The 22,490-nt window shown below is 38.1% G+C and overlaps 2 protein-coding genes across 2 annotated transcripts; one reads left to right on the top strand and one right to left on the bottom strand.

Moving 5' to 3' along the window:
- Positions 1–647: 647 nt before the first annotated feature.
- LOC126677919 (uncharacterized) lies at positions 648–6,857 on the bottom strand. The gene is made up of 6 exons (XM_050372736.1): positions 6,775–6,857; positions 2,185–2,422; positions 1,973–2,105; positions 1,593–1,892; positions 1,397–1,504; positions 648–1,104 (listed from the first exon to the last, which is right to left on the bottom strand). The coding sequence occupies exons 2-6, from the start codon at positions 2,418–2,420 to the stop codon at positions 670–672; spliced, it is 1,212 nt and encodes a 403-aa protein (XP_050228693.1). The 5' UTR covers positions 2,421–2,422; positions 6,775–6,857; the 3' UTR covers positions 648–669.
- Positions 6,858–17,572: 10,715 nt separating this feature from the next.
- On the top strand, positions 17,573–19,084 carry LOC126665050 (zinc finger CCCH domain-containing protein 20-like). The gene has a single exon (XM_050357731.2). It carries the CDS (start codon positions 17,625–17,627, stop codon positions 18,738–18,740), a length of 1,116 nt encoding a protein of 371 aa, XP_050213688.1. The 5' UTR covers positions 17,573–17,624; the 3' UTR covers positions 18,741–19,084.
- Positions 19,085–22,490: the final 3,406 nt, after the last annotated feature.

Here is a 22,490-nt window from a genome sequence, read left to right on the forward strand (position 1 = left end):
CACTACTGGATTTCAGTGGTTTTGCGACGGACAATTCCGTCGCAAATCACTCATAATCCGTCACAAATGTGCATTTGCGACGGATTTGCGACGGAACAGGTCCGTCGCAAAACCTCTGGTCGCTAAAAAATTAGCGACCAGAGCGTCGCAAATATGGCGACGGCAAGCCCGTCGCCATAACCAAATACACCGTCGCCAATGTCGTCTCCCAAAAAATGAAAAGGGAGACGTATTGGCGACGGAGTTAACCATTTTGCGACGGAATTAATTTCGTCGCAAATATTGACAATTTGCGACGGAATCGGTTCCGTCGCAAAAGGGTACAAGTTTGCGACGGAGTTGATTCCGTCGCAAATTATCAAACTTTGCGACGGAATTAATTCCGTCGCAAATTGTCAATATTTGCGACGGAACCAATTCCGTCGCAAATATCGTCGCAGTTTGGTCAGAATTATCTATTTTCCGTCCGTTTTTCCTATTCAATTCACGACAATTAAAATCTGTAAAATCTATTATTTGCAACTCTCATTAAAACTCAATTTCCAAAAACGACCGATTTCATATAAAAACATGTTATATTTTACATATCGTAAGAAAATATATAAAACAAGATAACACAAAATGTATAAAAGTGACAAAATACAAAATGTCAGAAATACAAACGTGACACTACGAAGTCGGAGTGTCGTCATCGTCTGAAGGACCTGGGGGTGGGCGATACTGCGGAGGAAGAGTCTGCATCATCTTCGCCATCTCGGCCTGAATAATCTCGGCCATCCTCTCATTGGTTCTCGCCTGCTGGGCACGGAGATCCTCCACCTCAGTGGTAATCTGGCGCAGTCCGTCCTGGATCCCCGCCCGCACACGCCGCTCGATCTCCTCCTCAGTTCGCTGTGACTGTGTGGACCTGGTCCTCGCCCTACTAGACGTCGTCGTATCCACGTACGCACTAGTCGCTGAACCCAACCCGTAGACACGCCGCTTCTTGTTGACGCCCTCGATATCTAGAAATAGCTGCGTCTCGTCGACTTCTGCTGTGCTAGACGAACCACCCTCTCCGGTCGGCGGCTGCGATGCAGCAGCAAGTCTCTGAGCAATTGCATCCTACAAAAAGATTGAAAAACATATATATCACATAACGGCTAATTAAAACGTATAACATATGAAATGTAAGTATAAATCCTAACGAAAATTCGGCAGCATTTCCTCTATAATTTGATCAACACCCATTTTTCAGGGACATCCTGCAAACATATAGATTTCATATACAACCCACCGGCTGTTAACACACCTAATCTAACATTTACAATTTAAATTAAAACACATTTTACACTAATTTAATCTAACACTTGAGTAAAGTAAAACAACTACTAAAATTAGATTGTTTATGACTTACACTCATGTCTTGGGCCCTCTTGTCTACCATGACACCCTTGTCAGCTTTCGTGGAGTGCATCCGAGTATACAGCTCCGTTGCGGTAGGCTTGCGGCCGAGCTCGTCAGCCTAAAAGAATAATAAACAATTTGTTAGTTCATCAGAAAATCAGAAAATAAAAGATAGTTGTAAATAAAAAAGAATTCTAGAAACAAACCAACACATCCATATGTCTGATGGCGGAACGGGATCCCCCTGTGTGGCGTACTGGTCCGGAACCGGCTCCAGCAGGCTCGCTCATCCGATTAGCGCGAGCTACATCGGACTTCTTCTTCTCGTCCTCTGACGCCCAGACGGCCTGCCAGGAATCCCAGATATCTTGGCTGATCGAGGTATGTTTGCCGTCCTTGTCTCTCATCCTGTGAATAACGTCCTTGTATCGGTTGGCAGCATGCGTCATGAATACACCTTTGATGACGTCGTCGCTGTAATCCGCCGTATCCCACCAGTATTCCTTCTGCAAAACATAAACACCAAGTTTGAGTTAGTAATTTTGCGTTAGTCTAAAATCAAACTTTAAAATTAACAATTTATTACCTTAAATTCCTCCCAATAGAAATCTCTCTGCTCTGGAGTCAGAAACCGCCAGGCTCGCCCATTCGCGAACCAGCACTTTCTAAAGATCTCCCGCATAGATCGGGAGATTGGTCCAGAGTTCAACAGCCTCTCCCTGCGAGGTTACAGCAAACTTTTATTACTTTCTATAGCAAAACGATAAAAAAAATTAAACTAACAATTTACATTCTTACCTGCTGGCGTCTGGGAAACACAGTGCCCTCCCCTGATCATCCAGCTCTGCAGGGGGCTCTCCTGGCTGTCGGGGCTGAACGGGGGGTGCCGCCTCCACCTCCTGCTGCTGATCCTGAACAGGGATATCCTCAACAGGGGCACGCACAGCTGGGTTACCCCGACCACGACCTCTAGCTGGGTTACCCCGACGTCCCCGACCTCTAGTCGGATCACCTGAACCACCCTGCCCTCTCATACCTGCAGACATTAAAATATGTTTCGTTCCACATATAACAATTTAACAATTATAACAAAACATTACAGAAAAATACATTATAAAAAAATACATTTTAATTGTTAACAATTTCATATATTTAAATTAATTAATACATTTAATAATATAACTAATTCATTACAATAATAAATGAATACAACTAACAAAAACTGCAAAAATATCAAATACGTCAGTCAAGTTGTTCTTCATCTTCGTCTGATGAGGATGGCGGAAATTCTTCTTCTTCATCTTCAGCAGGAGGGATTTGCAACGCATCTTCGTCCGCCACCTCATTCAGGTCAGCTAAATTTGTGGGATTGTCGTCCGTTTCAACTATAAGGGGATTTTCTTCAATGTCATCTTGAAAGGCCGGGATAATTGCATCGGGCATGTCAAGTTCTGATCGTGCCTTAATTTTGCAAACTGCCCACCAATTTACTTTGTCCCGTTTTCTACTTGGATATGGAAGGAAGTGAACTTGGTCGGCCTGTTCTGCCAAAATGAACGGTTCGTATTTATTGTACCTGCGTCTGTGATTAACATCTACCAAGTTGTATCGATTGGTAGTGTCTGTGCCTGTATCCGTAGGGTCGAACCATTCGCATTTGAAAATGACGGTCTGCTTCATTGGTAGAGCTGGATACTCTAACTCAATTATGTCCGTTAGCACTCCATAAAAGTCATTTTCACCCTCAACATATTCTGTTCCCCTTACGCACACACCGCTATTCATTGTAAGTTGATCCTGCCCATATTCCTGAGTCAGAAATTTGAAGCCATTTACATAGTATCCCTTATATGTGGTGACCTTTCTACACGGTCCCTTTGCGAGACTCAGAATAAATGGATTAGTACAGACAGTTGGATCTTTCACCTGTGGGGAGTTAGAAATTTGTAAGATTTATAAACCTTATTATTAAAATGGAAGTCCATTGTTATAAGATACGTACATATTGTTCGAACCAAGAGGCGAAATCACTTTCAAGCACTCTTTCAATTTCTGTTTCACTTATGTCACTGTTCCTTTCGCGCAATCCGGCCACAAAAACCCTTTAAATGGAAAAGGCCCAAACTAAATCAAATTCTAGCAAATATGTGAAATATTACACTATATTTAAATGCTTACCTTCGATAATCTTCGATTTCGGAACAATTCAGAAGAACATAGGTCCGAGCAGCGATGATCTCATCGTCTTCAAGATATCTCCTGCCGCTACCACGCAACGGCTTTCCCTTAGGTTTAAAAATTCCCAGTCTGTCGGCATCTTCATCGATATCCATATCACAAGTTTCATTTCTTCCCAAACGCACGGGTAACATCGGATCGCCTTCAGCAAAATAATAGGATGCAAATTTAGCGATTTCTTCTTGCAGATATCCACTACTAATGCTCCCTTCGACCCTGCCTTTATTAGTGACCTTTTTTTTCAATTTCCTCAAATATCTGTAACCGGATATTAATATTAGTAATATGAACAGATGGATTCGAGAAAAAACCATGACTAATTGATTACCTTTCAAATGGATACATCCAGCGATACTGAACCGGTCCTGCCATCATAGCTTCATACGGAAGATGCACGGGAAGATGCTCCATAGAGTCAAAAAAGCTGGGTGGAAATATACGTTCCAACTTACACAGGATTTTTGGGATCTCAGTTTCCATACGGTTTAGATCTTCCTGTGACAGTGACGTGGAAGTTAACTCCCTGAAGAAGATACTTAACTCTGTTAGAGGCTCCCACACATTTTTCGGAAGTAGCTCCCGAAGAGCGATTGGCAGAAGTCGTTGCATAAAAACATGGCAGTCATGACTTTTCATTCCATGCATTTTCAGCCCCTTTAGATCAACACATCTAGACAAGTTTGACGCGTACCCGTCTGGAAACTTTATTTTCTGAATCCACTCAAGCAAAACTCGTTTTGAATCCCTATCCAAAGCATACGTTGCCTTTGGAAATCTCCCAGTTGCCGGATCTTTAGCTAACCCTGGCCGATCACAGATGTCGTTCAACTCTTCACGAGATTTTGCATGGTCTTTTGTTTTCCCGGGGACATTGAGAACGGTATTAAAAATGTTATCGAAGACATTTTTCTCAATGTGCATGACATCGAGATTGTGACGTATTACATTCGTTCTCCAATAAGGCAAATCCCAAAAGATACTTTTTTTATTCCACCCATGATCTTTTGACAGTAATGCATTAGTAACTTTCGCACCAGGCTCAAATGCCTTCTTAAACCCCAGTCGATCAATCTCTGCTAACAGTTCATCTCCAGTTCTCACCCCTGCAAACCTTTTCCCGACCTCTCGTTTCCCCTTACGGAAATCAGTAACATTTCGACGGAATTGGTGATTCGGAGGCAAAAACTTGCGATGGCAATCAAACCACGATTGTTTACCGCTTTTTTCCAGTGTGAATGCATCGGTGTTTTCCATGCAGTACGGGCATGCTTTTCTACCAGCAGTGCTCCAACCAGACAACATAGAATAAGCGGGAAAGTCATTTATTGTCCACATAAGAGCCGCTTTTAGTTGAAAATTCTGACGCTTATGAACGTCATATGTCTGGACTCCACATTCCCACAGTTGGTTCAACTCTGCAATCAGCGGCTGTAGGAAGATATCCATTAGGTGTTTTGGGTTTCTAGGCCCCGGTACCAAAACCGTTAAAAACATAAACTCATCCTTCATGCACATGCCTGGGGGGAGATTGTACGGCGTCAAAATGACCGGCCACGAGGAATACTGCTGCCCAAAATTGGTAAATGGCTGAAACCCATCGGAGCATAAGCCTAATCTGATATTTCTCCCTTCATCGGCAAACTCAGAATGCAGTTCACTAAAACGTTTCCAAGCCGGAGAGTCGGACGGGTGGCACATCGTATCACCATCCATCTCGTGGTCTGCGTGCCACGTCATATGCCGAGCAGTGGCTTTCGAAGCGTACAACCTCTGTAGCCTCGGAGTTATTGGAAAATAGAACATTTTACTATATGGCACGTTAGCCTTTCTTTTTGTGGATTTTCCGTGGGTCACAGGTTTCCACCGCGCATAATTGCAAACTTTGCAGCGCGTTAGATCCGCGTCCTCCCCCCAATAAATCATACAGTTATAAAAACAACAGTCAATAACCTCAACCTGCAACCCCAAACCTTTGACCAGCTTCTTAATTTTAGCAAAATTCGTTGGCATCTTGTTGTCCTCCGGGAGCAGCTCCTGTATCAATCCGCATACGTCGTCAACTAAAGCTACTGAACCCTTATGTCGACACTTGATCTCCATCACTTTAGCAGATGCAGAAAATGGAGAGTGTCTGCTATTCCCAGGCCATATGTCTTCTTCAGCCGCACGCATCATATCATAAAATTTTTGAGCTTCAGCATTCGGGAGCTCATCTTCAGGAAACGTTATTTCTGGACCGGCCGCATCAAGAATCATTCTTTGAGCGGAACTGAACTCACCTGGCCCCTCATCTTCATAGTCGAACTCAACATCCTGCTCCGGTAACTGTGCAAGGGGAGGGGGGTTCAAAACGCTCCCCTCGCCATGAAAAACCCATACTTGGTAACCTTTCACAAACCCATTCTTCAATAAATGGAATTCCACCTCATCGACATCCCGATAGCTTGTATTTCGACAACCTCTCTTAGGGCAGGGGCATTTTATCTGTACCCCACTCATACAAGCCGGATGCCGTAATGCAAACCGGACAAACTCCTTCACATGCTCCTTATACCCTGTGGTTAGCAGCCCGTTTGTGTGGCTCCTGTACATCCAACTGCGATCCGTCTCCATTTCTGTAGCGCGGATAATTAGAGGTGGGGTTTTCACTCGAGATAAGCAAAGTCAATGTAATTGACTGCTGAAAAGGTAGGGCCCTATCCCATTCGCAAAACAGGCGCCCCGTAACTCGGCCACGATATATGCCTAGCAACGGAGAAAAATATTCGGCAGCCTTCCGGCGTCGTTCTCCTTTAGTGCGATATTTAGTATATGCGTTGTAACGCTAATTATATATTCCTCGAGGAATAAGCGTTACAAAACATATACTAAACATCCACCCGGAGAACAAACGCTAGAAAACAACCGAATATTTTTCTACCGCTACTAGACATATATGGTTTTTCGTGATCGAGTTACGGAAGCACAAGTTTTGCGAACTGTACAAACTGTACAATCCCGTGTCGTTCAATCTCTTGAACACACGGGACGGGAACTCTACGGCTAGGTTTACGATTTTATTCGGTGGGAATAAAATCGAGGTTTATTTAGGTTGATTATCGTAAATAAAATCTATTATTTAAATAAATCAAAATAAGCGATAAAACCTACTTGTTGAAGGGCAGAACCGCAAACACAAGGTGTGAAACACCAGGATCACTCGGAACAACGGTGCGCGACTATCAAGGGCTATCAGCAACTGTCAGACCTATCATAGTAAATAAAAACACGTATTAATAAAAAAAATTAAAAAAAAAATTCGGCAGCACTTCCCCTAAAAATGAGCATCACCCATTTTTCAGGGAAGTCCTGCAAGCAAATAACAATACACAAAACCACCAAATTTATCGCAAATAATTGAAATAGTATTGATTAGCTTAAATTATTATATAGTCCAATTAACTAATTAAATTAAACAACAAACTAACAAATTGTTAACAATTAAAAAACTTATAATATAATCATTAAATTAATCTAAATTTAATCAACCAATTATAATAAAAATATTAACACGCAAAATAACCATATTAACCTAAAACACAAAATTTTTAAAACATAAAATTAACCATATTAACCTAAAACACAAAATTAACCCTTAAACTAAAATAACCTATAATTAATATAATAATTAACTTAAACATTTTTTAACCTAATTTTCTTAAATTTTAATTTAATAATTAATTTTATAGTTTAATAATACTAAAAATGAATTCTACATAATTTGCATTAAATTAATCTAATTATGAAATAATTTAAAAACAGAAAAATTAATTAATTATTAAATAATATAAAACAGAAAATTAAATATAAAATATATTATAATTTAATCTAAACTAACCTAATTTAAACAAACATAATCACAATTAACATAATTAAACCTAATTAAACCTAAATTAATTAATTAATCTATATAAATTAATTGATTTAATAAATAAAAAAACTTACCTCAAGTAATCAGAAGGTCGCCGGAGAGGAGGGGAAGAAACGGAGCCAGAGAAAGGGGAGGAGCCGCCGGAAAATGGAAGAAATTGGAGAAGAGGCGCGACGAGCAGCAAACGACGGAGAGAATGGCGCGGCGAGGAGGAACGGCACGACGGCGGAGAGAATGGCGCGGCGAGGAGGGAACGGACCGACGGTGGCGGCTTGGAGGGAACGGAGGCGGAGGTTTTAATTTTTGATAAGAGAGTGAGAAATGGCCGAAGAAGAAGGCGCTGCGGGCTTTAGGGCAAATTTTTTGCGACGGACTGTATCGTCCGTCGCAAAAGGTGCTTTAATGAAACGGTTCGTTTCATTAAAGCACCTTTTGCGACGGACGATACAGTCCGTCGCAAAAAATTGCGACGGCTTACTTCAGCCGTCGCAAATACGTTGAATGAAACGACGCGTTTCATTCAACAAATAAAATTAGCGACGGACATTAATGTCCGTCGCTAATTTTCATGGCAAAACAAAAGGCGGGAATGGTCCCGCCAAAAAGGTGACGGATTTGCGACGGACTTTCCGTCGCAAATCTGGCGGGAGCTTTCCCGCCATCAAATTCAAGGGAAACTGCGACGGAACGCGTGTCCGTCGCAGAGTCCGTCGCTAAAAGTAGTAATTTGCGACGGAAAATAATTCCGTCGCAAATGTCCGTCGCAAAAACAAGGATTTCTAGTAGGTCGGTTTTGGGAAAGTAATTATGCGGAATTTAATATCATATTCCAATTCTAAAGTTGGAATTTGAATTAAAAGGAAAAATGTCAAGAAAAGTCCCAAATTAGAGTTCAGGGACTAAAGTGGTATTTTAACCACTTAAGTCCCAAAAAGGGAAATTACTTCGCCAAGGTCCGCAAAATGTTTCATAGTATATGTGGTAAAAATCTCGGGTCAATCGGAGACCTTTTATAATTTGGGCGCGGATGCGTTTTGGGCTAAATTGCAACTTTTGAAAAGTTCAAGGACCAAAGTGCAAATTAGCCAATTAAATATCGAGAATAGCAATTAGAAGATTATTGATGAAAAGTAATAATCTTGTGTTAGTATTATTTATTTGAATATAAATAATACGTTAGTAATTGAGTTAAAAGAGTAATTTAACCATTTCGTTAAATTATAAAGTTTAAAAGAGAAATGGTTTGAGTTCAAGAAATAAAGGATCAAAGTGGACCATTAGCCAACCTATATATATATATATATATATAACATAAAGGAATCAGATGATTCCAGAAAAGGGAAAGGAGCAGAAGGAGATAGCATCAGTGAAGGAAAAATCGACGATCAACTTCAGTTCGATGTCGTTTCTTCGTTCCTCGACGGAATTGCACGTTCTTTATATCGATTTGTTCGGAATTCAATCCTCTATCATACTCAAGCTTCAAATCAAGGTAATATTGTTGTTTTGGTTACTGAAATCGAGGTTTAGAGGGCTGTTTTAAGTAAAATTGTTACGTTTGCATCGAAACACTTAAATCATGTCGTTTCTCATCGTTTTTGTGACGATTCTTGATGGATTTTGTGTTAAGATGATTTGGGTATGATTTAGGATGAATTTTGAGGGTTTTGGAGCATCGGAAATGGTCCAGAGACGTCAAAAACGTCGTGGGCACGACGTGCACCACAAGAGTGCACGACGTGCACCACCAGAGGTGCACGACGTGCACCACAAGGGGTGCACGACGTGCACAAGGAAGGGCACGACGTGCCCTTCATGAAAAATGAGGGGCACGACGTGCCAAGCTAGCACGACGTGCCCTACTTCGATCGTGACCTCCAGGGAACTTCCGGGAGCGAAAATTGGCTTCCGATGGCATGATACGGGTGTAGAACTCTAACAAATGTCTTAAAATGAATATTAATAAGACATTATAGCAATGAACATTAGCATGGTGAGTAATCAAGATATGAATAGAGATCTATAGAGAAGGATACGTTTAGAGCACGGCAGTTATGTTTCGTGCTTTTGTCGTGTTAGGTATCTAGTGCAGTTTTTAAGAATAGGATTCTCTAAGTATATGTTTTAACGATAGAATCCTATGATAGATGTAACGGACTACGAGTATAATGAACCAAGAAGCTCGACGAGGATTGACGGACCAGTCTCCAGGAGCTTACGTTTGGATATAAGGAATAGCGGTCACTGTGAGTGGCAATTTACTTTCGCGTATTGTTATTATTAAAGTTATTTTCATATATTATGAATATTAGTACTATCAATACATCGCATTTATATGATTTGTTTGTATGAGCTTTTGTTATGTTTGATTGTTTTGATACATCAACCTTGTGGTGATGTTTATGGTCTGCATGAGATATTAGATTGGTTTGTGTGAGTTGAATCAGATACATCGGTTGGCTTCGCTATCGATGTCAGACATATCAGATACATCGGTTGGCTTCGCTATCGATGTCAGACGTATGAGATACATCGGTTGGCTTCGCTATCGATGTCAGGCATATAGGATACATCGGTTGGCTTCGCTATCGATGTCAGGCATGTAAGATACATCGGTTGGCTTCGCTATCGATGTCAAGAGGATGAGGTTAAGTACAATAGTTATGAAATGAAAAGCCATGAATTATATTCTGAGTATGCGATGTTGTAAATTTAATAATACCGTTAGTAACTTGCAAACTCACTCAGTATTTTCCCAAATACTGACCCCTCACTCTGATGTTTGCAGGTATAGAAGTCGGATCAGACAAACCATATTCATTGTGCCAGAAGTCGTTGGACTTGCACAAATATGAGGTCCTAGAGCTGCAGTAGTCAATAGGAGTCAGTAGCAGATTTGTGAATTGACTTCAAATGATTGATTTTAATGTAAACTCTGATATGATATTTTAATATCTATAATTATATTATTTAAAAGAGTTTTCTGAAAATGTTTTATATACAATATTATACTTTTAAACGCGAAAAATTATTAGTGGTTTTAGGCTTGCTACGGGTTTTGGAGCTACCACTCCCATTCCCTAGCGCCGGTCTCGGCTCAATAATTTGGGTCGTGACACTGTCAACCATGGTTTTATATGTCAATAAATGAACAAAGGATCAAAAAAACCCCTCAACTTGACACGAAGTATCAAAAAGGTCCAAATTCGCGATTTAGGGTCAAAAACACCAATAGTTGCGAAAATCGGTCAAAAACACCCTTTTGGCCTCAAAAGAGAGTAAGATTAATAATTTGACCTAATTAATTATACTTAACCCTAATTAAACCTCTAATTATAATTTAAATGGATTTTTATTTTTATTTTTAATTAACTTAATTAATCTAATTAAATTTAATTAACTAATCAAATTAATCTAACCTAACCTAATTAACCTAACCTAATGCAGTGCCACTGCCTTCACCACCATCGGCGGCCTCCACCATTGAGTACAACCACCTTCGTCATTACCATCTGCAATTCTGTAAAAACCTAATCTAAGATTGCCATCTGCAATTTTGTCAATTCCTTCACTACGACGAGATCTTCTGCGGCCTTGTCTTCACCTGTGATTTCCAGCTCCAGATTGTTCAATGATGAAGGAATGATAACTGTAACAAAAGGAGGAGAAGAAGAAGAGGAGAAAACTGATTTGCTGGTGGCTGGCTGTAGTAGAAACGGCGGTGGTGGCGGTGATAGTTTGGGTCGGGGTCGTCCCATCTGGCGGCATGGTGAAAAGATGGCGGAAAAGATGAAGTCGGGTCTACTGATTCTGCCGGAGAATATGGAGTCGATGTTAGAGTGGAGGCGAGGAAGAAGACGGTTATGAGGTGGTGGCGGCGGTAGTTTTATGCTTTCAACTTTAGGGTTAAATATCAGGTATCAGGTTTAGTTTTAGGGTTGATAAAAATAATAAAAGTCCAATAAAATCCCTGCAATTTAAAATACAATTTTAAATGATAAATGAAGTTTTAAAATTACACGGATTAAATAGATATTTAAAATATTTTAAGTATTAAATTAACGAATGAGATAAATATTAAGGACTATTTTTAACTTTTTTTTATTTGCTAATGGAGAGTGTGTTTCAAACGCGGGGGTGAGAGTGGGGAAGGGCGTGTTTGATCCGGTTTGACATAGTAGTGGGTCTGTTTGACCCGGTTTCACGACCTTGGGCATATTTGATATTTGGTGACAAGTTGAGGGGGTTTTTTGATCCTTTGTTCGTCAATAAATATATACTGAGAATGCCATTATAGACCAAAGGCATATCAACTATCATAAACAAAGATTTGACCTTCCGTGTTGGTCCGCCATGACTCCCTCTTTGCCATCACTCTGAGATATCTCGACTCCCATTTCCAAATCTAGTTCGACCATTCCCTCCGGAAAAACTGGAGCTCCTCCGAAACCGAAAAAAGGTACATTGATTGGTTTCAGCTCGGCCTTTGATCCTCGTAGCTCCAAGAACATAGACAGAGTTAAAAATTGACAAAACTGCCATCATCCACCAATAATCTCTTCACCCACTTGGTCTGCACAATAGCCGATATGACTAAGGCATCCTCGTGAGGGAAATCAATTCCCTTAGCATTTTTCGGACTGAAAATTATGTTTGGCCATTGAACTCTTGCCGAAACCGACATAACCAGTTTCTTCTTCTTCTTTCTTCTCTTACTCAGTTTGGATTCCGGGGTTCCTCCCGAGATGGTATTGATTACTCCTGACACTTGTGTTTTTTTGGCTGGTGGGGCGTTTTCTCGACTACCATGTGTTCTGTTCTCACTGAGTTATGTCAGTTTTCCCCTCCTTCCCGGGCATGCCCCATGGCAACAAAATGTTTTAACTTTTCCTGGCATACCAATTTGTCAATCTCGCTATTCAATCGCCCACACTCTTCAGTCTCATGGTTGTGGCCATCATGAAACTCACAGTACTTAGATCGATCCCTTTCCTTCACCAACCTCGGGGGATAACAAATTTCCTCGTTATTGTTTCTTATCCACAACAAAATTTGTCCCCTCGAGGCGTTGAAGGGAACATACTATCTAACCACCCCACCTCGGTCTAAATAACCCTCCGCCCCTCCTTCAATACTGAAACTCGGTTTAACCCCTGTTTCCAAACTTGAGCGGTAGTTATTGTTACAACCCAATTTATTACTTCCTTGATATCCCGACGACTTGTTCATTAGCCTGTACCGATCTTGATTTCTCCAAGACCCAGGTGAGTTTTGCTGCTTAGGCGTTACCGGAGCACCTGGCACACTAGCCTTCCTCTGCCTCTCATCGAGTTTAATATAATTCCAAGCTCGGGTTATCAACTCGGTGTAAGTGCCAACTGGATTGGTAATCCGACACTAAATGATTGCATAGTCGTGTCGTCTTTCATGGCGTCAATTGCAATATCATCATTCAGATCCTCCCCCATGATTGCCTCCTCGTTAAAACGAGCTACAAAGGTTTTCAGACTACCTCCTTACTTCTGAAAACACTTCTTCAAATCACTAGATCTTTTTTTCTTTGAATGTTCGGCGCAAAATGGGTTTTAAAAGCTATAGCAAGCTCTTGAAAACTATTTATGGAGACTTCCTTCAAGTTATGATACCATTTTTTAGCGGCATCTTTCAAGGTGGCCGGGAAAACTTTGCACACCGTTACATCCAAGAGACTCTACACTCCCATGGAAACCTGAAATCAACTTAGAGAACAAAGGATCACTTTACCCCCCGAACTTGGCGCAAAGTATCAAAAATGTCCAAATTAGCAAAACCGGATCACTTTTACCCCGAACTTGTCAAAACCGGCTCAAAAAACCCCTTACGCTGATGTGGCACCTTAATTGGAGAGTGAGTTTTATAAATTAATAATTTATTCTAATTAAATTCTAATTAACCAAAATTAAACCTAATTAACCAAAATTAAACTCTTAATTAATTCAGGGACTTTTTCGAACTTTTTCAAAACAAAAAAAAATTAATTTTCTGATGTCTCCCCCTCGCCGGTTCTGGGTTCGCCTCTGGCGAACCCATCTCTGTCTGGGTTCGCCTGAGGCGAACCCATCTCTGTCTGGGTTCGCCTGAGGCGAACCCAGACGCATTTCTGGGTTCGCCTCAGGCGAACCCATCTGAGTTCGCCTTTGGCGAACCCAGATGCAAACGCATCTGGGTTCGCTATGGGTTCGCCTGAGGCGAACCCAGATGCGTTTGCATCTGGGTTCGCCTCAGGCGAACCCATCTGAGTTCGCCTTTGGCGAACCCAGATGCAAACGCATCTGGGTTCGCCTCAGGCGAACCCAGACAGAGATGGGTTCGCCTGAGGCGAACCCAGATGCGTTTGCATCTGGGTTCGCCTCAGGCGAACCCGTTTGTGTCTACGAACAAGCTCAGGCGAGGACTCCTCCTCGCCTGAGCTTGATGAACAGACTCTGTTCATCAAAAGATGAACCGACTCTGTTCATCTTTTGATGAACAGATTTGTTCATCAAACTGATGAACATTTTTGTTCATCAGTTTGATGAACAAAAAATAGACCCATGGGTCTGTTCATCAAGACCCATGGGTCTGTTTATGATTAAAAAAAAATAAAAAAAATTAAATTTTTTTTTGTTAAAGTTTTAATATTTTTGTTAAAAAATTAATATGGGAGTTAATTGGTCATATATATAAAATTTAGGGGTCAATTTGTTATATAAAGTTTTAAAATTAAAAGGATTAAATTGTATTTTTTTAATTTATTAGGTATTAATTTATATTGTGAAATAAATATTAGGACTATTTTAAACCTTTTTACCACTAAAAAACCACCCTATAAAACAAAACCACTATTAAAACCGGAGAGTGTATCTCACTCTCTGAGGTGAGAGTGGGGAGGGGGCTTTTTGTACTAAATTTAACAAGTTCAGGGTAAAAGTGATCCTGTTTTGCTAATTTGGACGTTTTTGATACTTTGCGCCAAGTTCGGGGGGTAAAGTGATCCTTTGTTCTCAACTTAGATGTGTCATTGGATCAGTATACCGATCTATGGGCGGGTCTTTGAACTTATCTGGAAAGGGCTCATCCCAAATGGCCTTGGATAGTGGGCTGCCTATCCCACAAGGTCTAAAAAGTTTGGAATCCCCTTTGTTTCCTTCAGCTTGTTCAACTCAGCCCTGACTTTACGAGCGGCATCCCCGTTCAACGTTTTCTTCCATTTAGAATCTGCTCCAGAGCTATGCATACTCTGGCATGCTCTCTACGCACCGTTTTAGGGGGTAACACATCTCCATGCCCCACAGCTAGGGGATCCACCACATGATCAGGCAAATCCTTGGCCGGAGGGGTTACATTCTCTCCTTGATTCACAATTCGAGCTACACCTTCTCTCGGGGGGTACATATCTATTCTCACCTCCTTCATCCTGAACATCTCGGTGAGTGGCTGTTTTCCCTACTCCTTGATTGACCGGAGGAGCAAAACCGGCCTGTGACAAAGTGGGAGCTGTTGGGTTATACTGAGCCAATCAGAGCTTATTGAACTTGCTGAGCTGACTGCACTTGCCTCATTAAGTAATCCATGTACTCCTGAGATTGTAAAACTTCTTAGGGAACAACAGCTGACTAGGTGACGCCTGGGGTTGTAACCGTAACAGAATGAGCGGAACAAACAAGATTTGTGGGTGGCAAAGTATTGTGTAAGAAACTTTGAGGGGTAATATGGCTTTATGGTGTATGCAACAATGTTGGATTTGTTTCAAAAATAACAAGAAAAGTCATGTGATGTCCATACATGCCATAAAGAGGCACAAGAGGACCAGTAATTCCTGAAGCAAAAGTGCTACCCACTTGGCTATTTATAGTGGTGGTGTAATACCAACTCCACCAAACAACATGGTATTCTACGGTTCACTGTAGTGACACCGTCAATCTCGGTGGTTCCAACATCAAAATCTGTCACTCCCAACCTATCAACCACACCATCCTCCTCCATCTGGAAAAACTCAAAAAAACAAAACCACACCAAACAACACCACATACGACGCTTGTTGTCAAAAAATTCGTGCTCAGGGGTACCGACACACACTAGAAAATAGAGGTCAGAAGGAACTCCGGTGGGGTCGTCAGGAGTTCACTCCGACGCTCAAGTATTAGGGTTTGCACGTAAGGTTGCTTTTATAGTTTAACCCGAGCAAACTTTTGTCATGCTGTCCTCCTAACCTTCTTCAGGACCCCATTATCTGTTATGCTTACGTGGCACGCTCTTCCGCATTTGGAGGAGTTTGTTAGGTGCGCCTCGCGCGGAGGACATTCTGTTTGTACTTGTCAGAGAATCTTCTGTGGTCGTAATAATCACTTAAGTACGTGTGTAATCTGAGGTATGATTTCGGGCTGAATCATGTGTCGTATCTCGGCCCATTCGATTTGCAGATAAACCGAGATCCTAGGATTAGTTCCATCACTTGGCGTCCGCATATTTTTTGACTTAATTTTTGAATACTGGCACAAGGTGCTAACTTTCCTTGATTCGACTTCGTACTTTGTAGCTCGGTGACCCCTAGGTTTTAGGTCGGTAGTTTGTTTGACTTAGCAACACTTATTTTCGGCGAGGTTGCTTCGCCCCTACGAGAACATACCATCAGAATTTAATCTATTGTCAGTTTTATAAATCCATTATAATTTTTTCTGTGATTGAAATGTTGAGTAGTTTTGGATAATATTATTTATTTATTTTTATTTTTTAAAATTAAATATTAATTTGACATTGTAATTATAATTGGCCAGTCAATTTAATGTTTAAGACTCCTATATGTGAACTATTTTTATGATATTATTATTTTATTTTTAAAATGACGCATTCATTATTATTAAAGAGTTTTTATTTTATTTTTAAGAAATACTAATCTTTAACAAAAAAAATTAATGAAAAATCATATAGTTTAATGAATTAAATTTGAATAAAGGGTCAACGCGTTCTCTGAACTTGTGATACGGGGTCATATAATATAATTTATACTTTTTTGAGCAATTAACCACAAAATTTTTTATTTTTGAGTCAAATAACTGCATAATTTATATTTTTATTTTAAAAAACAGATTTAAGATAATTTTATCGCAACAATTAGGGATGTATCTAATTATTTTTTTGCATCCCTCACCTCCGATTTGTATTTTACGCGTTTTAAAAATACAATTAGGGGTTACTTGACCTGAAAATGAAGAATTTTGGGGTTATTTGCTCAAAAAAGTATAAATTGGGTTAGATAACCCCGTGACACAAGTTTAGAAGGCGCGTTGACCCTTTGTTCAATTAAATTTTGTTCTTCAAATAATAAATTAAATTAAAATATACATAATAAAATTGTATATTTTAATAATTTATTTATGGAAATCTCCAATTGCAGCGTATGATAAGGCATTAGGAAGGGGAAGGGGCTAGAATGCACCAGCAGTATTCAATAACCATTAATTGGTGGGACCCTAACTGCTAAATGGTTTAGTGGTTCTCAAAGTTTGCAGGGATTTCATGACAAACCAACACTTCAAAAATACTCTCTTTTCCGCATGGCTGCCACTTATTTCCTCTCTCTTCCACCTGTCCCTCTTTCCTCTCATATCCTGCATGCTACTTCTCCTCTATTTCACGATATTTATCACGACTATCTCGCGATATATGCCAAATCACCTCTAAAATATCCAAATGTAAGCCGTCGGTTTCAATATCCATTTTATTATTATATTGTCACAAGCCTATACCCAATTTTTCCATCAAAGTCACCCATGATTGTACCACGAAGAGACCTTTTTATTCACTATGATTGAAATCAACGGTGAGGATACGTTTGTCATCATCTTTTATCACATTCAACATCACTATTATTAAACCCTAGTTACCTTAACTATAGTGAAACAAAACGGAGGCGGCAGTAAATTTTTCATTCATTAACCACACACTGCAGTTAACAAACAAGAGAAAAAAAAACTAACCATAGTTAAAATTAACAGTTTATATTTCTAGAGACCACCCATTATCTCTTCTCATAATTCCATACACCAATTTTTTAGATTATGTCCCAAATATGATGATGATCGGAGAACAACCTCGGCTTTCAAATCCGACCGTCCAAATCCCATCATGGGACCCATTCTTCGACGAGCCAACGTCACCGTTACCATCCCCATTCAGTAACGCCGCCAGTTCTTCTCCTTTCCTTGATTCTTTAACCGCTCTCCACCGTTACTTGCCGTCAAACGAGTCCGACTCGCTAACCAGCGATGACTTTGACTTGCCTGTGGATGCTTATTCGTGTGATCAGTTCCGCATGTATGAGTTTAAGGTGAGGAGGTGCGCACGTGGCAGGTCACATGACTGGACTGAATGTCCGTACGCTCATCCCGGAGAAAAGGCTCGCCGGAGAGATCCTCGCCGTTATCATTACTCCGGTATTGCTTGTCCGGACTTTAGGAAGGGCGGTTGCAGGAAAGGTGACACTTGTGAGTTCGCTCATGGAGTTTTCGAGTGCTGGCTGCATCCCGCTCGGTATCGTACGCAACCTTGTAAAGATGGCCCGGCTTGTCGCCGCCAGGTTTGTTTTTTCGCGCATACACCAGATCAGCTTCGGATTTTGCCTCAGGCGAGCCCCAGATCCGGGTCGGGTGATATGGAAATCGGGTCGCCTTTGAGGCATCATTTGGAGTCGTATTTGACGAAGGCTGGATCATTCGGGTCTTCTCCTACATCTATTCTGGCTTCGCCACCATCATCTCCTCCATCAGATTCTCCACCAATTTCACCTAGCAGCCATCAAGTGATTGGCGGCTCATTTGGCTCCTTTAATTCACCCGGTGAGCTTGCTGTCTCTATGCGCAGTATGCAGCTGGGTAAAATGAAATTGGGACATGGTTCCTGGGGCATGCAGAATGGGTTTGGGTCGCCCCGTGGTGTGTCATCTCTTCGACCCAATTTTTACAGCTTGCCTTCTACCCCGACCCGGGTGATGTCCCGGGTCGGACCAGGTCAGCTGGATTTCTGGGACTCTAGCTTTGATGAAGAACCAGTGATGGAGAGGGTGGAGTCTGGAAGAGATTTAAGGGCAAAGATTTATGCAAAACTATCCAAGGAGAACTCACTGGATCGAGTTGACCCGGCTCCATCTGCACCTGATGTCGGGTGGGTATCTGAGCTGGTGAAATAAAGTGAAGTTGAAGCATTTTTCATTAGTAATGGGTAAATTAATTAATTTTGGTTGCTTTTGGGATGAACTATTCTATATCTTGAATTGACTGCTGTAAATATATGAAGGCGAATTCGGATTTACTGTATTTACTTGCTATTCCTCTGTAAATAGTAGTAGTTCATGGGGGGAGAGATTTGAAGAATCTCTGTTTTTGTGTACAGACAAAAGAGGAGTTTTTCTGAGAACTGCTGCAAATGGGTAGCGGCGGTTTATATGCTTTGTTTAAATTATCCAATTTGTCTGTCGAATTGTATTTCTCAATTTGTTAGTATCATTTCTTCTAATTTTTCTGTTTTCGGAAATTCAGGCTCTTCTTGGCTTGTTTTATGTCTAATCACTGCAATTTTATTTATTTCAACATTATTGTTTTTGGGTTGATTTCATTCCATTTACCAATCAGTTTAAGCGGATTATTTGACCTGTAGAACAGTAGATACATATATGCAAGTGATGGCCACCTTATTATTTTAATTTTTTTTAAAAATATAGTTATATGGTTTTTTGACTTTGAGATTTATAGTACTGATCTTATTAGAAAAATTATACTTAATTTATTTTATAATTTTTTGATACAATTTTATCAATTTTATAAAAGATTTATGGATCCGTCACTGCATGTATGTATCAGACTGTTAGTCTTTTCTTTTGGAGAAGATATTTAAGAGCTGGAACGTACTCCCATGTTTTTTTTTTCAAAAGATATTTTTCCTGTTTATCTATCTCTGAATTATCTTTTCTAATTTCTTATCTTGTCAATTCTTTTAAGAATTTTATACTAAAATAATTATCAATTATAAATTCTAAAAGACATTAACTGTTGTCCTTTTTTTACTTTTAATTAATAAAAAAGAGAGTATTTATTAATATATTTATATTAATATAAAATTATTTTTATTATTTAAATAAATTTCTGATAATTTGTGAATATATTTTTTTTGTTAAATATAGAGAAAATTTCTTATACTCCAAAAACAGAAAAATATTCTTATACTCCAAAAGAGAATATTTTTATTATTTAAATAAATTTCTGATAATTTGTGAATATATTTTTTTTGTTAAATATAGAGAGTATGTTAGTTTTGTCAATTAGAATGGGACACCAAAAACTCCATATTTTGTCAATTAGAGTGGGACGGAGGGAGTAGTATATTATTTTATATTTCATATTTAACTTTATATTGTTTTTAAATAAATTTATAGATTGTATTTGTTTTTTTATTTTTTTTATTTTTAAAGATATATTTTTTTACTTATTGATTTATGCTTCTTTTTATAGATTTTTTTTTCTGATATTTTTTTTTTGTTTTTTTAATCGTGTTTGTTGATGTAATTATGGTATTTTTACAATTTAAATAATTTTTTTAGTGTAACTATGTTATTTTATAATGAATCTATAGTGTTTTTTTAGTGTATCTATTATATACAGTCTATTTATAGTATTTATGTAGTGTTTTTATAATTTATACCGTCAAAATATTGTAAATACACTATAAATTCTACAAACACATCATAAATACACTGGAAAAACACCAAACATACACTAGAAAAACATATATTCTAAAAAAACACAAGAAATATACTATAATGTAAATACACCATAAAAATACTGTAATTACATCACAAATCAATTCGTTGTTTATAAGATCAGTAGCATTAAAGTAAAAGAATAAATATATAAACAAGAGAAAGACAAAATAACTGTGTGAATAATAGAAGAATTTTATAAAAAATAATAATAAATCTACAATAATCTATTTATAAAAAATTTAAATTATCACAAAAAATCTAAAAAATATAAAAAATTTAAAAACGATATCAAGGAATCTGTCGTAAGGAACGCAGTGGCGAGAAATTTAATCGAAAAATCGCGGCGATGAGACATCTATTGAAAAAACGAACAACGAGGAAACTACAACGAGAAATTTACGGGAAGACGCGCAACGACGAGATGAAAAAAGTGATGTGCGGCGGAAATAGACGAATGCAAAAAAGAGTTGAGGGAAGTAGACGAACGGAAAAAAAAAGGAGGAGAAGTAGAGAGAAAAAAAGTGCAGTTGTGTGTGTATAAAGTGACCTAAAATGGATTTAAGCCTTTTATATATAATCGTATATTTTTGTAAATATGTTTGTAAAAAAGATACCGATGAAAATTATTGAAAGATTGGTGGAAAAAGTTTAAATAAATTTGAAAATCATATATTTTATAAATAATTCTTAAAATATAACGTGAGAAACAGAAGGAGTAATATATGAAGAATTTTCAAATTATTTTAATTGATAATTAAACAATAAAATTTATTTACTTTCTCCAATTTAATATAAAAATTGTAAATTAAAACACAATTTAAATTATGGGATTTTGAATGAATAACATTTATATAATTTTATTTAATCAATAAATATTACTCATTCCGTCCCATAAAAATAGACAAAATAGCTATTTTAGGCGCCCCAAAATATAGACAAAGTTACTATACTAATTAGAATAATACCAATATTAGCCTTCATCAATTTCAACCACTTTTGTTATATTATATAAATTATCATTAATCATCACTTTATACAATACAAAAATTAATAACAAATTTATCTTTTCAAAATTTACTTACAATTCCAACACAATTATTATATTTCCTATAATATAATTTAATAATATTTAAAATATTTAAATAACTAAATTAAAGTTATTATTGAAAATTAATAAAATATAACTACTTTAACCAATATATTTTAATTTATGTGCAAATTATATTTTGCCTATTTTCATGGGACTGAGGGAGTATTTGATTAAAAAGATATCATAAAAATTTATAACTTTTTTTCAAAACTCAATCTTCAAAACTCTTATTTAGGATTGCGTTTTAAAATTTGAAATTCTTTATTTTTAATATATTGATGTGTTTTAAATATTCTTAAAACTCTCCATGCAGATCTTTAAATTTTATAATCAATTTAAACATGAATTTTCTATTAATACTTTAAAATATCTAAATTTAAAATAAAATTTAGGAATTAAAAGAAAATTAATTCAACGATATTTTTGATTTTAGATAAAAATAATAACTATTTGTCTATTTTAAATCAATATGACTTGATATTAATTTTAATTGTAAATATAAATTAAAATTAGTTTAAAATGTGAGCGTTCTTTTCAAAATTATAAATTTTATTTTTATGTCAAACTTTTAGAGATCAAATGAACTTACATATAGGTGTTCGAGTATTGATGGATACTGAATCCTACACTAGTAATGGAGCCGAGTCACATGAGATCCACTCTCAGGTTATACCGGACTCCCTATGGAAGACCTGAATGTATAAGGAAGGTGGCCGAATTCCTTGAGATCCGCCGATATAAAATCACCACCTTTTAATTTTTTGCAAATCTATCATCGATGAGTAAAATTCGATGTCGTTTCCTTTCAAATAAATATTTTAATCTGCCCTATTAACACACAAAATATATTCCTCTTACTCTTTTCTTGTTGATTCCGGTTGTCGAGTCAACAAAAATATACTGAATTTTCAAATTCGTGATAGATTTGAAAAAAATGAAAGGTGGTGATTTTATTTGACACTTTTTAAAGGACGTGATTAAAATGAAAAAACGTGCAAATATGGTGATTTTATATGGAATTAACCCTTTAATAAATACTAGTAGGCTCATGAAACTATCGCCTTTATTTTTTTTCCAATAGCAATTATTTT

Source organism: Mercurialis annua, linkage group LG1-X (assembly GCF_937616625.2).
Source record: "Mercurialis annua linkage group LG1-X, ddMerAnnu1.2, whole genome shotgun sequence".
In the NCBI taxonomy this organism is placed as follows: Eukaryota; Viridiplantae; Streptophyta; class Magnoliopsida; order Malpighiales; family Euphorbiaceae; genus Mercurialis; species Mercurialis annua.